At 43.1% G+C, this 20,452-nt stretch overlaps 1 protein-coding gene across 1 annotated transcript in view; it reads right to left on the bottom strand.

Annotated features, from left to right (window-relative positions):
* LOC117745289 (RNA-binding motif, single-stranded-interacting protein 3-like) overlaps window positions 1-20,452 on the bottom strand; it is a 103,672-nt gene that overhangs the window by 25,067 nt on the left and 58,153 nt on the right. The window contains exon 5 of the mRNA XM_034553518.1: window positions 1,863-2,020. Within this exon, the coding sequence (XP_034409409.1) occupies window positions 1,863-2,020 (158 nt within the window). The remainder of the gene's footprint in view (window positions 1-1,862; window positions 2,021-20,452) is intronic.

Below are 20,452 nucleotides of genomic sequence, written 5' to 3'. Positions count from 1 at the left end.
TCAGTCTGATCTGTTGTGTGTCATGTCCCCTTTGTCTGCTCCCATTCAGCTCTGCTCACCCAATCACAGCTCAATGACTAATTGCCTGCTTGGCAAAGCAAAAAACTGTGTGTGTGTGTGTGTGTGTGTGTGTGTGTGTGTGCGTGTGTGTGCGTGTGGGAGAGAAAATGGTGCTGTGGGAGAGAGACTGTGTGTGTGTGTTTGTGGTATGTGAGCATGCATGTCTTGGGTTTTCTACACATATCACTGGCATAATCACTGGCACGCTCCACGGTGTAACTGAGAAGACCACACGCACACGCACACACACACACACACACACACATACACACACTCGAAGAGGAGGGTGAAGGGGCCATGGGTACAGAAATGTGCAGTGGTGTGATTACAGCAAGATTTCCTTTGGTTGTAAATGGCAGGGAGTCAACTCAGGGTAATGTACGCTGAAAAAAATGAATGGGAGATATAGTGATAACTTTGAATGCGTATTATGTTGTGCCTGATAAGTTATTATAGTTCACTTAGCAACAGACTATATTTAAACACATCTGGATGTGACTGACAATTGGCATGTAAGATTAGTTTATTCACCAGAAAACCATAGTTGACAGTAAAATCAGTTCCTGACACACTGATGTAGCGGCAACGGTTATTAATAACACAATTATGAATCGTAATCCCATAAATTGTAATTAAACAATTTATAGTACTCTTCCGCAATAAGACATCATTAATATAAGTGAGATAATTTAACTTTAGATTAAATTTAGGACGCCACCCAATTTTGGAGAAAAAAAGGGACAGCTTCAAATTGTTATATTAATCAATTAAATCTCAGGATTGCGTCGGAGTTCTTCTCAAGGTGTACAGGAACCTATTATTTCATACACACACACATCAAATGATCAAGTTCTTTATATATGACACATGTATTGGACTAACTGCATAACTAAACTACTAAACAAAAAATAAAGTGATAAAATAAACAAAATCTATGGAATGAATAAAGAACACGATGAAGAATGATTAATGGACAATGCAATTAAGTCGGTCGATAGACGTTTCTACATTCAATTTAGTTCAAAAGATTTATGCACCGTTCAGCAGTTGGGAGTTTGAGAAGCAGCAGGCAAGATTGTGAAGCGAAATTACATTAGTTCTAATTTAAATTGAATTTATATCTTTTGGTATACGTTATTGATCCGTTTTGTGCCAGTTTGTTCGTCTTTCTCTGATATCTTCGGAACCCGGTTGTCTTCTCCGTAGCAACAGGGCTCATTATAGCACATTTCTGGCCATTTTTTTTTTATCTTATCATCTTAGAGTCATTTATTTTTTAGAGTCAATAGTTGTTGGAATAAATCTTCAGGACGTTAGTGCGTCGCAGGTCGGAGTTGAATGACACATTAGACGCACCGGATGGCCGTAGTCGACGGGGTCAGGAGCACAAAGCTAGAGAAGAGGCGGGACCAGCAGACGGACAGAAGATGAATACACACACACACACACACACACACACACACACCATTTCCTCCCTAAGAGATCACCCTTCAGCGTAAAAATGTCCAGAGTCGAAGTGGGAGTGTTGAAGGAAGATGTCTTCTGACCTCTTGTTACTTTATCTTCTTGAGAAAGGGGGTGCACTTTCACAATTGGATGCGTCTCTGTAGGAATGTAGATGCTTGTAACCCCGGAAAGGTCATTAAACCTTGTGCGCTCAGCTTTTACAAAGGTCTCGTGGTTCATAAATTTGTGAAGATTGACCCTCAAGTCTTATCTTGAGTTTTTCCAGCCACATTATAAACTGAGAGTTAGTGCCCTGTGGGTTGTGGGTAAGTTAAGAGTTAAGTTAATGTGCATACCGAGCAAAGCCGACTCCTCTGCTCAGGCCGTTGGCGTCCCTCAGTATCCTCGTGGAGATGACGTGACCGAAGGGCTTCAGCATGTTCTCCAGCTCCTGCTCATCCATGGAGAGCGGCAGGTTGGAGATGTAGAGGTTGGTGGGGTCCTGCTCCTGTTGCTGTTGGGAGAGACGGAGGCAATAGTTTAATTTCATCTTGCACAGAATAAAGTTTCAATGTCGAATGAGTCTAATCTTAGACACACTTGCGCACTGAATGAAAATGTAATTTACAACCTTGAAAATAATCACTCGGTCCTCAAAATAGACCCTTTTATACTAGTCGTTCTTAAAATCAAACTTTAAAAAAAAAAAATGCTGAAAGATGTGCAGATGTTGGATTTATCCTCACTTGACATTGTAGCAGTCACTTTCTTTAAAAAGCTCAAACAAGAAGGAGTAAAGGAATAAAAGAGTTTACTATAACCCTCCACTAAAATAGTAAGTGTCGTGCATTAAAGGTTTTAGGCGGTGCCGTTCAACTTATATTTCCATATTTTAAAAAAACTCCTCAAAAGAGGAATATAAACATTTTACTGAAAAGGCAGCGCAATTGCTTCACGCACAGAACCCCTGAAGCAATGAGTACCCCCCCCCACCCCCACCCCCCCTAGGATTCATAGGTGGTAACTGAGTTGCATTACACATTTCCAAGGCAATGAGGGAACTTCCTTCTAATGTGCCACTCAGTTAGTGAGACTGTTACACTTCAATTATTTGTGTTCAGTTCAGCAGCACTCCATTGAAATGATCCTCCGCAGGAGACCAGCGCCTGTGTGGGCATGTGTGACTAGAGTGCTAAGCAAATTAAAAAGGGATGGATGCTGGAGAGGGTTTGATGGAGCGTGCTCCCCTTTTTGCTTTTGAGACCGTCAGAAAGGAAGAGTGGCGGAGAGAGAGAGAGAGAGAGAGAGAGAGAGAGGAGGGGGTGTAATACGCACGTCTTCTAGAAATCCTACCTAAACTACATGATTTTTATGAAGATATTTGGATACGTGGTTTCCCAGAATGCCTCTGTGTAAACCGCTGCTGCGATGTGGCGACGCTTCACGAGAGTTTATGGCTGTGTTGGCTTTATCTCTCCTCTATGTCATACTGTATCGATTATGGCCTTGGTAATAACTTTGATCTTGATAGTAGGGTACAACTCAAATTTGTAATTCTCAAGTGTCTGGAGAGTCTAAAACACATCATGCAAGACAGATCAAAGTCAAACAAGTGTCTCACATATTTTCTTTTCTTCTCATCTCATGTGCACGCACCCAAGCAGGACTAATAATGAAGAGCAGTGCCGGCATGTGTTCATTCATTAGATTTCGCTGTTTTCGTGGAAAATAAAACAGATACTAAGAGTATGTATAGTGTGTACGATGCTGACTTCTTCAAATTAAAGTCTGCCAAGTTTATTTTAGTCATATATGTGTGTGTTTTCTTCGGTGAATACTCTCTGATAAAAAAAAAAAAGATGCCATATGTGGCTCATTTTGATCATAAATATTTTTATCCATGGAGGCTTTCTCTTCCTATGCAACAGAGCCGTTTGATTTCAACAGCGGGGGTTTCCAAATCTGTCCGACTGTGACCAAAGCCATCTATGTAATCAGTGACTCAGGATGAGCTCCAGCGAAGAAGTCTGAAATATTGTACCTTCCATCTGTGAGTCTGAATATCTCTCCCACGTCAGCAGGGATCTTCCTTTTGGCAGAGTGTCCAATAAACAGAGTGGCACCGTTGTCTTCCCACACTGGCGTTCAATGTAATCTTTTACATGGGAGCACATGCTTGAGCGTGCATGCATTTATTCAAGCAGCAACATCAAAGGCGTGTAGAGTCATGCGCAACAGACCATCAAGGCCTTTTACTGGAATCACAGACTGCTAATCTATAGTTTCACTGCTTTTCGACAACCTTTAGTCCGTCTTAAAGCAACAAACATTTAAAAGTGCTTTTGCTGGCCGTATCATTTCCTCCTGTTCAAACTGGCAATTTAAAGATTCCTCCCTTAATGCATGCGTCGCAACTATTCTTTGAGACAGGGTAGAGTTAGCCGACTACACTTATCTAATGGTTGAAAGCATGGCGTGTGACCTTCTCATTATCACCCAGAACATACAGACATATCTCACTACACTGGGAGTTTTCTGTTTATGGGATGAAGATATATATATATATATTCTGGTTTGCGATGGCCCAAACAAGTCCTTGTGGGAACGTGTGACAAACTGCACCGCAGTGGTTAGGTTCCGTGGCTTTTTGCTATTCACAATAATAAATAATGGCTTAATAAGGACTGGGTTGAAAAACTGGAAATGGATATACTCAGTAGCTGTGAGAACCCTTTACGATGAAATAAAAAGAGAACTGAAAGGCTCTAAAGAGAAGATTCAGCAGTGAAACACTGCCTAAAGCTAATAAGTCTAAAGCTCATGAAGGTACTATTTCAATCACTGGAGAAAGCGAAACACATCCATCGCCATGTCACGCTGTTTAAAGTTGCAGGTCTCTGAGTTTCTGTCATTCAAACACATTATCTCCAGAGCACACCTGAAGCTAGTGCTTCAGTATCTCTGTGGCTGTGAGGTTTGTCATTATAAACAATAACTTGCTCATCTTGACACAAAAGGCTTCTTTTTTTTTTAACCCACAGCTACCCCCCCGTGTGGAGAAGAGTTTTCCTCTGGACGTGTACGCAGACAGAATCGTGTTCTCCGGGCGCCTGCACGCCATGAAACAAATTAAACAGGTAAAACAGAAGATTTCCTATCTCCCCGTTGGTCAATGGGGGGTCGCGAGCTAATTTCATCCCCGACAATAGGTTTTGCACAAAGTCTCAGAGTGGTATTCCCCGATTTCATCAAAAAGTGGGTCAGCTGTTTTGTTTTCGCCGAGCATTTTCCGTACACTTTGCAGTTACTATAACAACGGGAGTGAATGCAGATCCGACGCGACCGAGAGGGAGAGGCCGTAACCCATCCTCCAGTTGCTGATTATATGCACGTCTCTGCCTGCCTGGAAAAAAAATCCATACTTCTCTTTTTATTAATTCCAGGGATATCAAGGGAGAGATGGGTACAAAACCAACAGGGATGGGTTATTGAAAATCACATTGCACTTCACGACACCACCTCCAGACCCAGTTGGCTGTAAAAAAAAAAACCATGAATTTGCACGAGTACCTCTGGGACATGAACTAAAGTGCTTTGGAGCACCCACATGTGAATGAACTCTATTTGACTTTGCTCAAAGTTTCCGTTTGCATAAAGTCACTTCTCAGAGATCTCTCACTCTGCATGTTGCAAATGACTCACCTCACTCTCAGTGTCCCCTTTCTCCCTCTGTCTCTTTGTCTCTCGCTCTCTCTCTCTCTCTCTCTCTCTCTCACTGTAACATCTGTCATGAGCTGGAAACGGCTTCACACCAACTGTGCCTCTCCCTGACTGCGGAGCCTGCCAGCCAGCCAGTCAGCTTGTGTTTTCAGCCCCATTAAACCTCATTGCTGCATCATTATAGCAGGTCCGCACCTCTTATCGTGCTACCTTCCCCTGGTTACCCTGCAATGCAACAACACCTGCTGAAGAGCTAGAGGGTAAAGAGAGGGCAAAGCAATGGTTAAATACCTGCGCTCGACACCGGCTGGGCCTGTACAGTAGATGGATGGATACGAGGTGAGACGGTACTTGAACGTCACACTTCTTTGCGACCCCCGCTTGCATCTCAAATAGCAACAAGTGACACATCACAGGATCCCACAACCCTGAACAGGTTTTTTTTTTATATGGATAGATGGAAAGATGAGGATAAATTAAAGGGAAGACATGGGCCGAGAAATGCTTTGAAAACAACTTGCCAGAGCACTTCCATAAAGAGACAGTATGTGATTAGGGAAATGAGACTTTCTATTCATTACATGTTGACTCCTTCCTGTTACCTTTTAAGCGTGTCTTCGCGCAATCCTGCTCATTTCCTCTATTAATCCATGTATTCTTCCCTCTCATTTAACCCCCTTCAGCCACCATCCTTAACTTCCTCCTTTTCTCCTGCTCACCCACCTCCTCCTTCCTCTTCCTCAGATTAGAAACTAATCTCCTATAATGGTAGACCCGCTGTCTGAATTCTTAATTAATATTTAAAGAGCAGCGTTTGCCTCCTTGCTCTTTTCCCTCTTCCATAGCTTTCATTTCCCTCTTCACAGCATCTTTAGACTCCATCTACATTCATCCCTCAACGCAACCTCTTTCCCTTTTTTTCTGTTTTTCGCATTTCTGCCTTCCTCCATCTTCCTCTTCCTCAAGCCAAGATCTAATCTTTCATAATGATTGTCTGGGTGTCTAAACGCTCTCCAACGGCTTAATCAATACTTAATGAACATAACGTAAATACTTTATGAACCCTAAACCCTGAAACCCCCGGGGGTTTCATCAGCCATGCAGATATACACATTTCTCCATCTTCATGGAGACTGGAGGCTCGGTGGAATCAACACCGGATACTGATTACCTCAACATTTAGTCTCTGGTCAGTGCAGACTGTATTACTGTTCGCCGCTACTGCTTCTAACGTGCACGTGTTTGCTCTTTGCTCTTTTTTAAATCATAGCGATTGTCCCATACGAAGCGTGACAATTTGTCTCGAATTCATGTTCCCGCACACTTCATTGCAGTTTGTATTTGAAGGTTGGTTTAATTCTCCTCATGCAACCACAAAATGGAACTTTTTTTTTCTATACTGCACAAACTGCATCCATATGTTTGCTCTCTATTGACTCCCAACACCACTAGTAGCTGTTTTATTTGTTGCTGTTTTGTTTTTAAGTCTATTATTTGGGGCGTTTATGCTGCTGTCTTGGCAAATTGAACAGCGAGATCTGCACGGCTCCACTTTCCCCCGTCGGCTTTGTCTACCAACATGCGCGATACAATAGAGACGCGTCTAATAGGATTAAAGATTGATGCATGTTTCAGCCACGTAAAGGCCACCGCGATGCAAGTGAAGAGATCCCAAAGCTTGTGGATGTATACAAGCTTCATCACAAGAAGTCCCACACGCTTGGTTATTTGGTGTGTGTGGTGAATATCTCAATGAGGTTGGGCTTTTGTCACATCCCTTCAACTCCCAAGAAATACATATACATAAGATTGATCAGCGCACATTGTGAAAAATTGTCTACAAATTGTCTACAGAGCTAATTTACCTCGGCCGACTTAAGGATTGAGCTAATGCTCAAGCATCATCAAAACTGGGGTGAGAGGCCTTTTCAAGCGATGACATACTTGTGAAAATATTCCGAAGCAGAAAAAGCTGTTTTACACTCTGCGGCTCTCTAGTTAGTGGCTGTGAAGTGGAAAAAGGAACCCTGACTATTCAAAGCAACGGCATCACACTTGACTAAGTGAGAGACTGACGATGTTCCAATGTTTAATTCAATTTCATGACGGGTAGAACATTTCTCCTCCCTCTGGGTTCCAACACTGCCTGCGTCTTCACCCTCTGCATGACTCATTTAAAGCAATGAGAGAGGCCTTTCTAGATAATGGGGACTACACACACACACACGCGCAAGCACACACACACACACACACACACACACACACGCACAGTTCTCGTGTTATCTAGTTACACATGCAGTTATTACTTAATTCACACACTTATTTGCATGCCCTCAATCATTTTTCTCACTTTTGCGTTGCTCTCTCCTGTCCTCTCTTTATCAGTGCAATTTTAACATGGCTTCTTCCCTTCTTTCTCTTTTCTTTTCGCTCACACCGTCTCTACTGTGTGTATTAAAAGGACAGTAATTCATCACAGAGTCAGAGCGTCGAGCAGTCAGTGCTGCACACCCGTGTGCAGGCTGCTTGTCTGCCAGCCGTCCAAAGCTGGAATCAATCACCCGGACCTAAAGACACTGAAGCCATCAGAGAGGGCAGAGATAGAAGAGAGGGAGAACGAGACAAATAGAGGGAGGGAGAAAGGCTGGAGGTAGACATATAGAGAGATAGAAAAGCCCAGGGCGTATAAAATAAACATAGACTGAATGCGAAATGCCTCATGAGCGTCAATTTCCCCCGGGTGTGATTTAAAGGAAAATATCAGATGGATAGATGCCCAGATAGACTAAACAACATTCTGGTTTCATCTCTGTTTCATCTTATTCTTCAGATAGACCACACAAACATAACTTATGAGTGTAGGCGTGATTCCTAAAAGCTGAGTAGAAGTGGTTTCATTCCCCGAGGTTATTTGCTCGTTGTCACTTCTCGATGGCTCGGTCCGGGACTTTGTTTTTTTTTTTCAGCCGAAATCCCAAATGTGGCATTTAGTGTCTTTGAAAACACATGCCGTTTCTTATCTTCTTGGGGATCAACCATGAACGGGCCTGTGATCCATTTGGGGTTTGAGATTACAATTTTGGTCGACTGGTAAAATGTCTGAGCGCCCAGTGTGGGAAAGCCAGTTGAGAAAAATACATTTTTGAAGAGCAATGCTATGAAATATGAAACACATACTTATGAACGTAGACACAAAAAGAAAACCAGCATCTAACCACGCCATGGCACTACTGTTATAATTGTAAAACACATGTACAAGGATTACACTGAATCATAACAGGCATAATACCTTCAAAACATACTGAGTCCGTACAGTACACAAACATCACTCGCCCTCTTTCTTTTCTCTCTCTCTCCTCTCCTGTAGTACTGAATGCTGTAATCAAGGCTAATGGGACTCAGCTGTTGGTCAGTCTAATTACCTGGAATGCAGACGGATGACCAGGGAGGCACACACACACACACACACACACACACACACACACACACACACACACACACACAGTATAGCTCCTGCTGTGTGTTAACAGAATAAACATACTAAAGCATGTGTGTACGTGAATGCACGCAGGTGTCAGTAAAAAAAAATTTTCTCAGAGTCAGGAATTCCCGTAATGAATTGCCTGGCAGAGAACAGCATGTTGCTAAATTTATACAAAACTGCTGTGGTCTTTATTTCTTGTTGTTTTTTTTAAATTAAATGAATTATTATTGTTTTACAAACCTGGGCCATATTTTCCCCATCACTTTCATTCATGCAAGTTAATTTCTAACCAAATTATCTTTCATTAAACAAACTCCCGAAGCACTAGAGAAATGGCCTTCATGTATATTAAGAGATATTTTTTAAAAGCATTTTTAGTGGCAAAGCGACATGCAAAGAGGGCTCTAAAAAAAAATGGCACAAAGTTTACTCCAAAGTAATCAAGAACTTGAACCTCTTTGAGTCCAGATGGGGCTGATTGAAATGCTGTCTAGAATATAAAACATACAAAAACAACACAGATGTCCTGCGTCTCAGGATAATATTGCATCCCATCCCACAGATCCAATTTGAAGTAAAAGAAAAAAAACATTGACTAGACTTGAATGTTCATTAAACAAATTTCAAAACAAATCTCTCACGTCTGATAAATGTGTCTCGGTGTCATTGGAGACCTTGTCAGCCTGATGGTGTGTTGTCTGCTTGAGAAGAGAGCGGGCTTCAGGGAAAAGCTCGCTGTAAATGATTAATGGAGGCCTGAACCAAGAAGGGGAGTTGTCTCTGACTCTGCAGGTACGCACCCTGATGATGCTTTTAAGAGAGAGTTGTGTGCGTGTGTGTGTGTGTGTGTGTGTGTGTGTGTGTCAATCTGCATTTGAAGCTGTATCATCACTGTGAGGCCTGTTCCGTGGGAGTTCAGAAGGAGTCGTTATCAACATATATATATATATATATATATATATATATATATATATATATATATATACAGTATATACACACAGGCATACAAACGGCCATTAAAAAAACAAAAGATATACACAGCCATAAACCAGAGGCATCACAATGGGTTGAGATAATCAAGGTAGGAGCAAGAGGGTGAGCAAATGGAAATTAAATAGATAAGAAAAGGAAGTGAGGAAGAGAAGGGGAATGATAAACTGAAAACTGATTTGGTAAATGTATTTACATACAGTTGCAGCATATATATAGTTGTACTATTCCTTGATAAAGCCAAAAATACAAATTATAACACTACTATGATAAGGTTAATTGTAGTTGTAATGGAAGTAGATCAAAGGGGACCTGGGAAAGTTAAAAGAGGGCCGTGATATAAAATGATGTTTTAGAAAGTGTTTAAAAGTGTATATTGATTTGGCTGAGAAGGGAGGTCATCATTTGGTTATTAAGTGAGTTCTCGGGTTGATTGACCGTCCCGGATGCTCACGCATAAGAATCTCAGGATGTGCTGCAGCTAATAACTAATATCTGGCAGTATTTTGTCCATGCATTCAATGCCTTAAATATCCACTGAAGTCAGTGAAGATACCTAATAATCTGTATGATATGTTCTTGTGATATCTTATTTCCTTATCGAGCAGCACAATTACGCAAGAAAGATTAAAGAAAAATGTTTTCCGGAGGATAAACAACCATATTGTGTGTCACATTGATTAACTGGCGAGGTTTTAGGTCTATACAAAGTGGGGTATCATCAGCATAGAAAAACTAATTGGATCCTGTGTCTTCCAGTCTTTCACGAGGCCCAGCGGCAGCGGAGATGAAGAAAATAAAAGAAGACCTCAAATGTATTATAAGAGGTACAGATTTTTTTTAAATAGAAGGGTGAATTTGGTTGAACGGAAACATTAAAATTCATTTGAAATGAAATATTGCTTACTGACGTTTCTCACATGTCTGGGTCAGTTTTGTTAAAACTTCTTATTTCCTCTAATACAATCAAAACCATGTGGTTTTTACTTGATTCAATAATGCTGACATCCTATGTTTTGGTTGCAGCTACAATAATTGATTTGAGCGTGACTTGGATAGCTGTCTTTGTTCATGAACAGGAAGCATCCGTCCATAGCTTCTTGCTAAAGTCACCATTTTGCACATTTTTCTTCCTCCTTTATTTGAAGGTATCTTGTAGAAAGTGACAGGAAATTAAGGGGAGAGGTGGTCAGTTGGTCAAGAAAGATGCTCGAACCCCACAATCCTGGGTGCACCATCTGCAACCTGGACTATGGCCCTAATTCCTTGTCTAACAGTTTGAAAGCAAAATTACTCACATACTTCCTCCTCTATTTCCCCTTTCGCTCTTCTCCTTCCACCAAATTGCTCCTCGATTGCTTGTCTGTATCAGAGCATTTCATTAGAAAAATGCAATAAACCAGAAGGCCTGCCGGATTGCCGGATTATCATCGACGAAGCACTTTCTCGAATAAGAAAAGCGAAAACGAATAACGAAAGTTTTTTGACAAACTTATTGAATGCGCGTTGTTTTTTTTCCTTCTTTTTTTTCTACCTTCTTTTTTCCTTGCTAATGGCATGTGACTTGTCCTCAGACAATTTATTGGGAAATGAAGTTAAGAGCCACAACCAGAGAGAAAACACATTTTAAAAAAAAGTTCTCGTTAAGTGCAGGGGAGGAGTAGTCTTGTGCTCTGGGCACTGCAGTGATTAAACACAAAGCACAAATGCTTGTTTGAAAATGTGCAGAGGGAAAATTACACACAAGTCTATTTTCAGATTCAAATTTGATCCCAGTCTTGGTGATGACTGAATAAATCCAACCAATGCGTCTGTCGTATCCTGCATTTGAACATTTGTGGAAAACAATTCCTCTCGGGAGCAAACAAGCAAAAGTCAACACTCAAGTCTAAATGAGGTGCTTAAAGGCAAAGGTTACATACTTATTCTCACCTTAACTGCGCTGCAGTAAAAATGAGACCGTCGCATCATCCAAGGGCATATCACACTTGCAGCACTTATAAAAGTTACACAAGCTGGTTGACTTTCTGTATTATGGGGAGTTAAGCTGTCCGTGTCCACCCACACCTTCTGCTAGCCTCGGCTATAAAGTCCAGGAGGAGAGAAATGCTGCTTTGCGCTTCAATAAAAGATATTTTTCATCAACTTTGCCATTCTCACTGCGTCTGTCACGTTGCGATCCAGCCATCGAGGTCAAGTGTATGTGTGGGGGTGAATACGTGTGAATTAATTTGGGTGTTCTGAGATGGCGAGTTCGACAAGTCCAGAGTGCAATCAAAACACAATTTCCTAGTGACTGTCGGGCCTCACATCTGGGAACTTCACAGCTCGAGTATGCATCTCTCATTTGTTATTCAATCATCCCAAATGGCTATTTAAATTCAGAGCATTTCTATTACCGCCACATGACTCTCCACATGGACTGAATGCAGGTCGTATAACCTTGAAAGTTGTATTCCCCTTTTAATAGCATTGTTCTTGTTCTCCCCGTATCATTTTAAACACATCCTGTTCCAGGGATTTGTCAGACTTAATGTATCGATTTAACAACAGCGGCAACATGTATACTTGGATGATTTTCACACCATGCAATATGAGTGACTGAGCAGCAAAGTCAGGGTTCGTGGATTCTCTGCCTCCATACACGTGTGCATGTTGTGTGTTTTGCACTCTACACCTGACACTATTTCAGCCTGATCGATGCCTTTGTCCCACAGACCCAAAAGCTGGAAGGCCGTGGCCTGTTGCCATGGTTATCTCTATTTGAAACCGGAGGGATTAACCTCCAGGGGGATGGCTTGGGAGAGTGGGAGACGGAGAGAGAAAGTGGGAGCACTACAAGAGGGAAAAGGTGAGAGAAAAACAACTACTGGGAAGAAGAATGTGACAGTAGAGCTAGATAAAGCCGGACCGACTATATTATAAGGAGATAGACAATAGATAGAGATATAGCTGGATAGAAATATAGAGACAGAGATATTAATATATGGGCTAAAAGAAAAGGAAAGGTCAGGGTTGGAGAGATCACCAGGTAGTGCACTTTAGTATTGCATGTAACATAATCGCTCAAAGCTATACATACACAGTACTTGAGGGATATAAAGAATAGCCCTCCACATGTGACTCACAACCACGTTGACAACCGTCTTCCCTTTTTAAATGAAGCTTCGGTTTGGATCGGCTTGCTTTGGCCGTACAGAAATCACTGGGCTGGATTTCAAGACGAAATATTGGGATTCTCTCATTGAGATGTTGCTTTTCCAATGGCTGCCGTTGTGCTTTGTTACGAATAAAATTTTTAAAAAAAACACAAAATGTAGCCACTGTATCACACTCTGAGCTTGGCAAAGGACCCTCTTTATCAAACGTGTTTGAGTTTGAACCCGAGCCCTCTGGTTAAAGAACAGCCTCTGTGCTACAGACGGCGCATTCAAAGCAACGTGGAGCAATATGTAGTGGAATTACTTTAATATGCTGGCAGAGAATGAAAGCAGGTGAACTGGACCAGTTTTTCATCAGTGGCTTTTTGAAGATACGAGTTCTTTGCAGTATACGCAGGCTCTGTGTAGATGAGCTTGTGCCGTGTGTTGCTGTGTAGCTCAGATGTTTTTTTCTCGCCGTCTTTAGATGTTGAGAAGAGGGCACAGTGGGGCCAGCGGACGGCTTGGCGGACCAAGGTTATTTACTTTTAGAAAAGGGAAAACCAGCCTGAGTCAGCAAATACTAAAAGGGCAGCCACACACACACACACACACACTCACTCCTACACACTCATGCAAAGACACATGCACATGCACCGACATCGCCATCAAACTGTTTAATCTCCGGTAAGTGCTCACACAGATTTCACACACGCACGCACACACACACACAAACACACACACACACGCACGCACACACACCTCCAAGAGGTTAAGTAGGTCCATTGCTGTAACACCATTGAGAAAACCGCAGCCTAATTACCATCATATCTACCATGGCACGTCATGACAGCACACTCACATTCATCTATTCATTTACCTGTAAAAACCACATCCTCCCTTCTTACAAAGCTATTAGGCTCTAACAAGGGTTCTTATTAAACCAAGTGAATTGAGCATCTTTAGTGTCCTCCAGGGACAAAGCCTCGTTAAAGCTCCGTCATACGAGCACCCACCACAAACCGTGGTGCATTCACACACACACACACGCACACACACGGACACACACTCGGACACACAAAGAGTGTAGAAGCAGCAATTACACATGATTGACTATAATAGCATGCAAGCATAGACCCGAGCGCCTCGATATTTAACATTCATAACAGCAGCCAGGATTTTTTTGTATCCATTTGCTGGACCATGGCTGCTAATGTCCAATTTGCCCTCTGTAGTCAGAATGAGAATGTGCCTGGAAATGGTCAGCCAGTGGCGGTCAAATGGATCCCCTAAACTCAAGCCATAATCTATTATTTTTATATTTAGCTGTAATATGAAGGTAAACCTGCAGGAATGCATATTGTACAGATGTATTGCTGTATATATTTTTTTAAGTAGTAAAGTACTTTTTAACTGCACAGCAGCTGGAGAGCTGTCACATATCACATATCATACGTCAATCCATCTTTATCGGTCTTCAATTAATGCGTTTGTGTTCGGTAAACACGGACCAATCAGTATCCGTCAAATAAACTGACATTAAATGTATGAGTTTGAGTATTACCACGGATGTATTTGGGTACGCCTGAGGCTAGAACGTACTCTTGTGATAAAGAGACTTTACTCTATGTTTAGTAGGAGTACAATGTTCTGGAACGCAATCATTTAATTCTTTTGATGAATCAGTATGGATGATTGATAGTACTATAATTCTTTGTGGGACAAGGACAGTTTAACTGATCCAAAAATGATCAATCAGAATGAAAGTCATTTTGATAATAATTTATAGCCGTCATAATTTATGGCTTAACATGCTATTACTTTGTTCAGAGCAAGCTGGTACAATTGGAACTCCATTCTATCTGAATGAACTTAAAGGATCAGTTCAACCTTACTGCATAGTTTATTATTCGGAAAACATATACAGCCATAAGTAGTTAGACTGTATTTAGAAATTATTCTAATTTTGCCTATTTACAAGGCTGCAATGGATTTTAAATTAAGGAGTCAATATGTGGTTGAAGTGTCGTCCCCGACATTTTCACAGGTTCAGAAGTAATTGGACAAGCTGACATAATGGTGAATATAATGATCATGTTTCATACTTAGAGGAAAATCCTTTGCCGTCAATGATTGCCTGAAGTCTTAGACCCAAACGCTGAGTTTCCTCCCTTTAGATGCTTTCCAAGGCCTCTTTTAGCTGCTGCTTGTTTGTGGGTCTTTCTGCCCACTTGTATCTGAAGTAAATGAAAAGCATGCTCACTTGGGTTGAGATCAGATGACTGACTTGGCCATTGAAGAATAGTCCTTTTTTTTGTTGCCTTAATAAGCTCTTGGGCTGTTTTCACAGTATTATCACATTACATTACATGTCATTTAACTGACGCTTTTATCCAAAGCGACTTACAATAAGTGCATTCAACCACGAGTATAAACTCAGAACAAAAAGAGTCAAAAAAGTAACGTTTCTTCAAGAAAGCCAAACTACAAAAATACCAAAAGTGCCATTCAAGTGCTAATCGGTTTTTATTCAAGGTACAGTCGGAAAAGATGGTTTTTTAGTTTGTTTTGGGTCATTATTTATCTGTACTGAGAAGCGCCGTCCAATCAGTTTTGCAGCATTTGGCTGAATCTGAGTAGATAGTAAAGCCCTAAACACCTCAACACTCATCCTGCTACTTCTATCAGCTGTGACATCATCAATGACCACCAGTGACCCAGTTCCATTGGCAGCCATACAGGCCCGTGCCACAGCGCTGCCTCCACCATGTTAACCAGGCGATGTGGTTAATTTTGGTTTCATCTTCCAAAGAACCTTTATCTAAAACTGATCAAGCTTGTTAGGATGTTTTCTGACAAAGTCTAATCTGGCTGCTACATCTACTTTACATGTCTTCCGTGGCCTTTTGGTGTTGGTGAGCTTCCAGCACATTCCTTCTTTTTAGGAATGTAACTATTGATTTGGTCAATCCTAATGTTTCTGCTATCTGCCTGATAGGTGTGTGTAGCTTGTCAGCCTTTTAATGGCCTCCTTCACTTGCATTGACACCTCTTTGGTCCTCGTGCTGAGAGTTCTTTGGACCACCTAACAAATGCAAATTTTACATTTTGAATAATATCTAGACCTTTTTATCTGCTTAATTTGTCATGAAATAACGAGGGAATAGGCCACACCTGGCCATCAAACCATTTATGAGGCAATTGTCCAATTACTTTTGAGCCTCTGAAAATGTGGGGAACTGTGTAAAAATTGTTGTAATTCCTAACACAGGGCTAAAGATATATTCAAACCACGAAAATGGAGCATGTTAGTGCCTACATTTTTCCCTTGAACCACAGACCCTTTACTGGTCAATTATAAAACGCTGTTTTTATCTTGAATTTTAAGCTGCGAGGTTTTGCTTCAGAGACGTACACATGCAAATCTTTCATCTGAGTAAATGTTAAAAGGACCGGCGGGCATTGCGGGTGTCTCACCCAACCATCATCATGATTCCTTGAGCATCCCTGTTTAGATCGACAAGACAAGTGACCCCGAGGAACTCGGCAGGAGAAAACTTTTCAAGAGGAAGAAGTGGAATGGGCATGTGTGATTGGAAGAAAATGAAAGAGAAGAAAACAAAGAAAAAAAAGAGAAGACAGCCTGATAGACACGGGAAGGGAAAAAAAACCCTCATTGGCTTTCAGTGGGCATGTGCAGACTCAGACGTACTAAAAGGTTACAGCATTTGATTTGTGAAATTCTACTCTGAAAGCTCTCTCTCTCTCTCTCTCTCTCTCTCTCTCTCTCTCTCTCTCTCTCTCTCTCTCTCTCTCTCTCTCTCTCTCTCTCTCCGTCTGTCTGGAGGAGCAGTTTGGCTACTGCTGTCCACAAAGTTTGATCGATGGCTGAATTATGCCATCGGATTGAGAATCTAGCCGACTCTGCTGTCTGCCCAATGATGAACAACAAACATGCCTGGACACTAATAACAATGAGAGATGTGAGGACCAGACAGCCAATCGGAAAATAGACTTAATCGTGTCCCCATGGAGTATAGGGACATTTCAGTCAACCATTTATATACTTCATTCATATGTATTTCACAGTGCGTGTGGAATGCACTCTTTTCTTCATCAACCCCACCCGCGCACACGCTTTTTCTAGCCTTTTATTTCCTTCCTGTACTTCCTCCTTCTCCTTGATCACTCTGCATTCCTCCCTCTCGGAGTTCAAGCTGCCCACTCCATATTCACTCCATCTCTCTCCATCCTCCCTCAGTACAGTGTGGGCTTCCCTCACCCTCCCTCCATCAATCTCTGTATGCACCCACCCTCCCTCGCTCCAGCAGCCCACTCAAAGGCTAATTCCACAGAGGGAAAGAATGTGAGGAGAGGCGTTTTATAGTGTTTTCCAGTTATCTCCGTCCTTATAGAGCTGTTCTCTACCCAGCTCCATCAAACCAAGCGCCACCCCCACACCCCCACTCTCCCAGCTGCCTACTCTATCCCTCCTCTGTTCGTGGCAATATTTCCCTCATTCCTCTTTGTTTTCCATCCTCTCTAGGGTACTGTTGGGGTGACACTGAATCTGAAGGGGTTCAATCCTAAATGAGGCATTCACCGGTTGAACAAAAAAAAAAACTCACTTTAACATAATGATGCCCCTTAGAAGCTCATTATCTAATTTTCTTCTAAAAATCAGTTCAATGTTATCGTTGTATATAGGCTACTGCTTTGTGCTGTTGAAATATGAAGCAATGGCAATGCAATACTTTCATTCACTTCCAAATGAGATACCACATTTGTTTCTGAATCTATACCATTAACTTACTCTGGGTGCATTTGTGCTCGTGTTGGGGAAAAACCTTGATTTAAATTGTGTTGATATCAGCAGAGTAATTCGGCATGCGGGAGAAATTTAATACATGGCCTCTTATGTATACGTTAAAAAAAAAACGACTGCGTAAATAACATCATATTCTGTCTCATAATAAACTGTGTTGACTCTGCATCGTGTACTTATATTGTATCTGTATATGATATATATATATATATATATATATATATATATATATATATATATTGTGGCATCACAAGGGGACAGGTAGTGGAGGGACGCTACAGAGTGGCCACCAGTGCAAAAACTACATCTCCCAGCCTGCCTCACCGCTCACCCAGCTGCAGCTGCTTAAGGCACCTGATTGAGGCAGGGCTGGGAGACTTAAGGGAGAGCACCTGGGAAGGAGAAAGGAGAGCGGAAGGTGAACCCATGAGCACCTGGAAGAGGACAACAAGGGAGAGGACCCTTGAGTTTTTGTTTGGTTAATTAACCACTTTCTCCTCCGGGATGTTTTGTGTTACCTAACTGGACCTTTTTTTTGATACTTTGTTGTTTTTGGATGTTACCTTGCTGGTGGGATGGGAAATAAACCTGGACTTTTTGTTAAATACGCTTGGACGTGCCTGTGTTCATCTCTCTCTTTGCACCGCCCCAGGCTAGCCTGTCCTAGCGACAGCCCGTGACACTACAGGTGGTGGAGAATGCGGGCACTGGGGCCAAAGTGCGGATGATTGAGAGAGGAGATATTGACGACTTGTCCCAACTTTTTTTCAGAAATTCAAACCCCAGGCCACCAATCCAAAATGGAGCCACTGATGCAGATGCTGTTGGAGAGCCAGAGGGCGCAGCAGGAAATCAGCGGTGCCCTGTTGGCACAGCAAATCAGGGCTAATGAACTGAAGGAGCAGGAGCTCAGGCAGAGGCCAGAGTCGAAGCCCAGGGCTGCTGATTACATCCCTAAACTTGGCGTGACCGACGATGTGGAAGCTTACCTTCATGCCTTTGAAGCTACGGCGACTCGAGAAGGGTGGCCAAAGAGACAGTGGGTTGGACTTCTGGCGCCGTTCCTATCCGGTGAGGCCCTTAAAGCATTTCGAGATGTAGAGGCTGATATTGCCCACGACTACGACCAGTTAAAGGGGGAGATTTTGAGTCGCCAGGGGCTCACCAAATTTAGCAATTGCCCAACGGTTTCATAACTGGACTTTCCTAAGCGGAGAGACGCCCCGGTCCCAAATGCACGAGTTGATACGAGTGGCGAAAAGGTGGTTGGAACCGGACAAACACAGCCCGGCGGACATGATAGAAACCCTGGTTATGGACAAGTATCTACGGGGTCTACCGTACGAGGCAAAAAAAATAATTGGCCACCAAAAGTTAACAACGGCCACAGGGTTGGTAGAAGCCGTAGAACAGTTCCAGGCGGCCTCGGACATGCTCCAATCACCCTGTGAAGCGCCGGTGGCTTCTGTCCCGGCCCGGCCAAGAGTGCGTCGCCAAAGAGGTCCGGCCCTGGCCAACCCTCACTCGGACCCACCCAGCAGAGGCGGTAGTTCACCTGGACAGCCACGAGCGTTCCGGAACCCAGAGCCCCGCCAGTGCTATCGCTGTGGCAAATTCGGCCACATCTCCTGGCAGAGTGAAAGGCTAGACGAGCCCATGCCCACAGCGGAATCCGCCAGCGGCCCCCATGTCCACTTTGCTGCCCTCCTGGGCGAAAGTAGGGACCGGCGACCAACGTGCCCCGTAAAGGTGAATCGACGGGACCTAGAAGCCTTGCTCGATTCAGGAAGTGCTCGGACCCTAGTCCAGGAGGCAGTTTTGGAGGCAACGTCCCCGGCTCAAGGCGATCCCGTCCCGGTGGTTTGTGTCCACGGAGATACCCGAGAGTATCCGACCACCGTAATGAAACTGACCACAACTAAGGGCACGTTTAATGTCGAGGTGGGAGTAATCCGGGACCTCCCAGTCCTGATCGGGCGTGACTTCCCAGCTTTCCGGATGCTGTGGAGGGAAGCCCTAAAGAAGCTTAGTCGAGAGCCCCGCAAACGTAAGTCGAACCATCCACAATTGAGTAAAACCTGGGTTAACGTTGCCAAACCATGCTTGTCCCCTCTAGTGTCAGTCCAAGCCTTGGCAGAAGCTTCTAGTGGAGCTGAGTCTGATGACGCTGAGCCCCAACCTGGGCCAAGTGAGGAGGACACTGATGGCCCTCGAGAAACACGGCCCCTTAAAGGTCAGTATGGAACCGCACAGTTGCAGGACCTGACTCTGGGTAATGCCTTAAGAAACGTCCAGGTCCTAGAGGGAACGTTGGTGGGAACCCGGTTGACCCCTTCCTACCCTCATTTTTCAGTGAAAAATGGCCTCTTGTATCAGGTAACAAGAAGTAAGGACCAAATCGTTGAGCAACTACTTGTGCCCCGGCCTCACCGCTCCACAGTTCTGCAGTTGGCCCACACTCACTTGCTGGGAGCACACTTGGGCGTAGAGAAGACTAAAGAGAGGGTGTTACAGAGGTTTTTTTGGCCCGGAGTCCACAAGGAGATAGAGAACTACTGCCACAGCTGCCCAGATTGTCAGGTCACCGCTCCGAAACAGACGTACCGGAACCCCCTTATCCCTTTGCCTATTATAGAAACCCCCTTTGAACGAGTAGGCATGGATATTGTGGGTCCCCTGCCCAAAAGTGTCCGAGGGCACCAGTACATCTTGGTCATAGTGGACTACGCCACCCGTTATCCGGAAGCCGTCCCTTTAAGAAAGGCCAATGCTAAACAAATAGCAAAA

The sequence above is a fragment of the Cyclopterus lumpus genome, chromosome 16 (assembly GCF_009769545.1).
Source record: "Cyclopterus lumpus isolate fCycLum1 chromosome 16, fCycLum1.pri, whole genome shotgun sequence".
Taxonomy (NCBI): Eukaryota; Metazoa; Chordata; class Actinopteri; order Perciformes; family Cyclopteridae; genus Cyclopterus; species Cyclopterus lumpus.
This window is presented reverse-complemented; position numbering and strand designations above follow the sequence as displayed.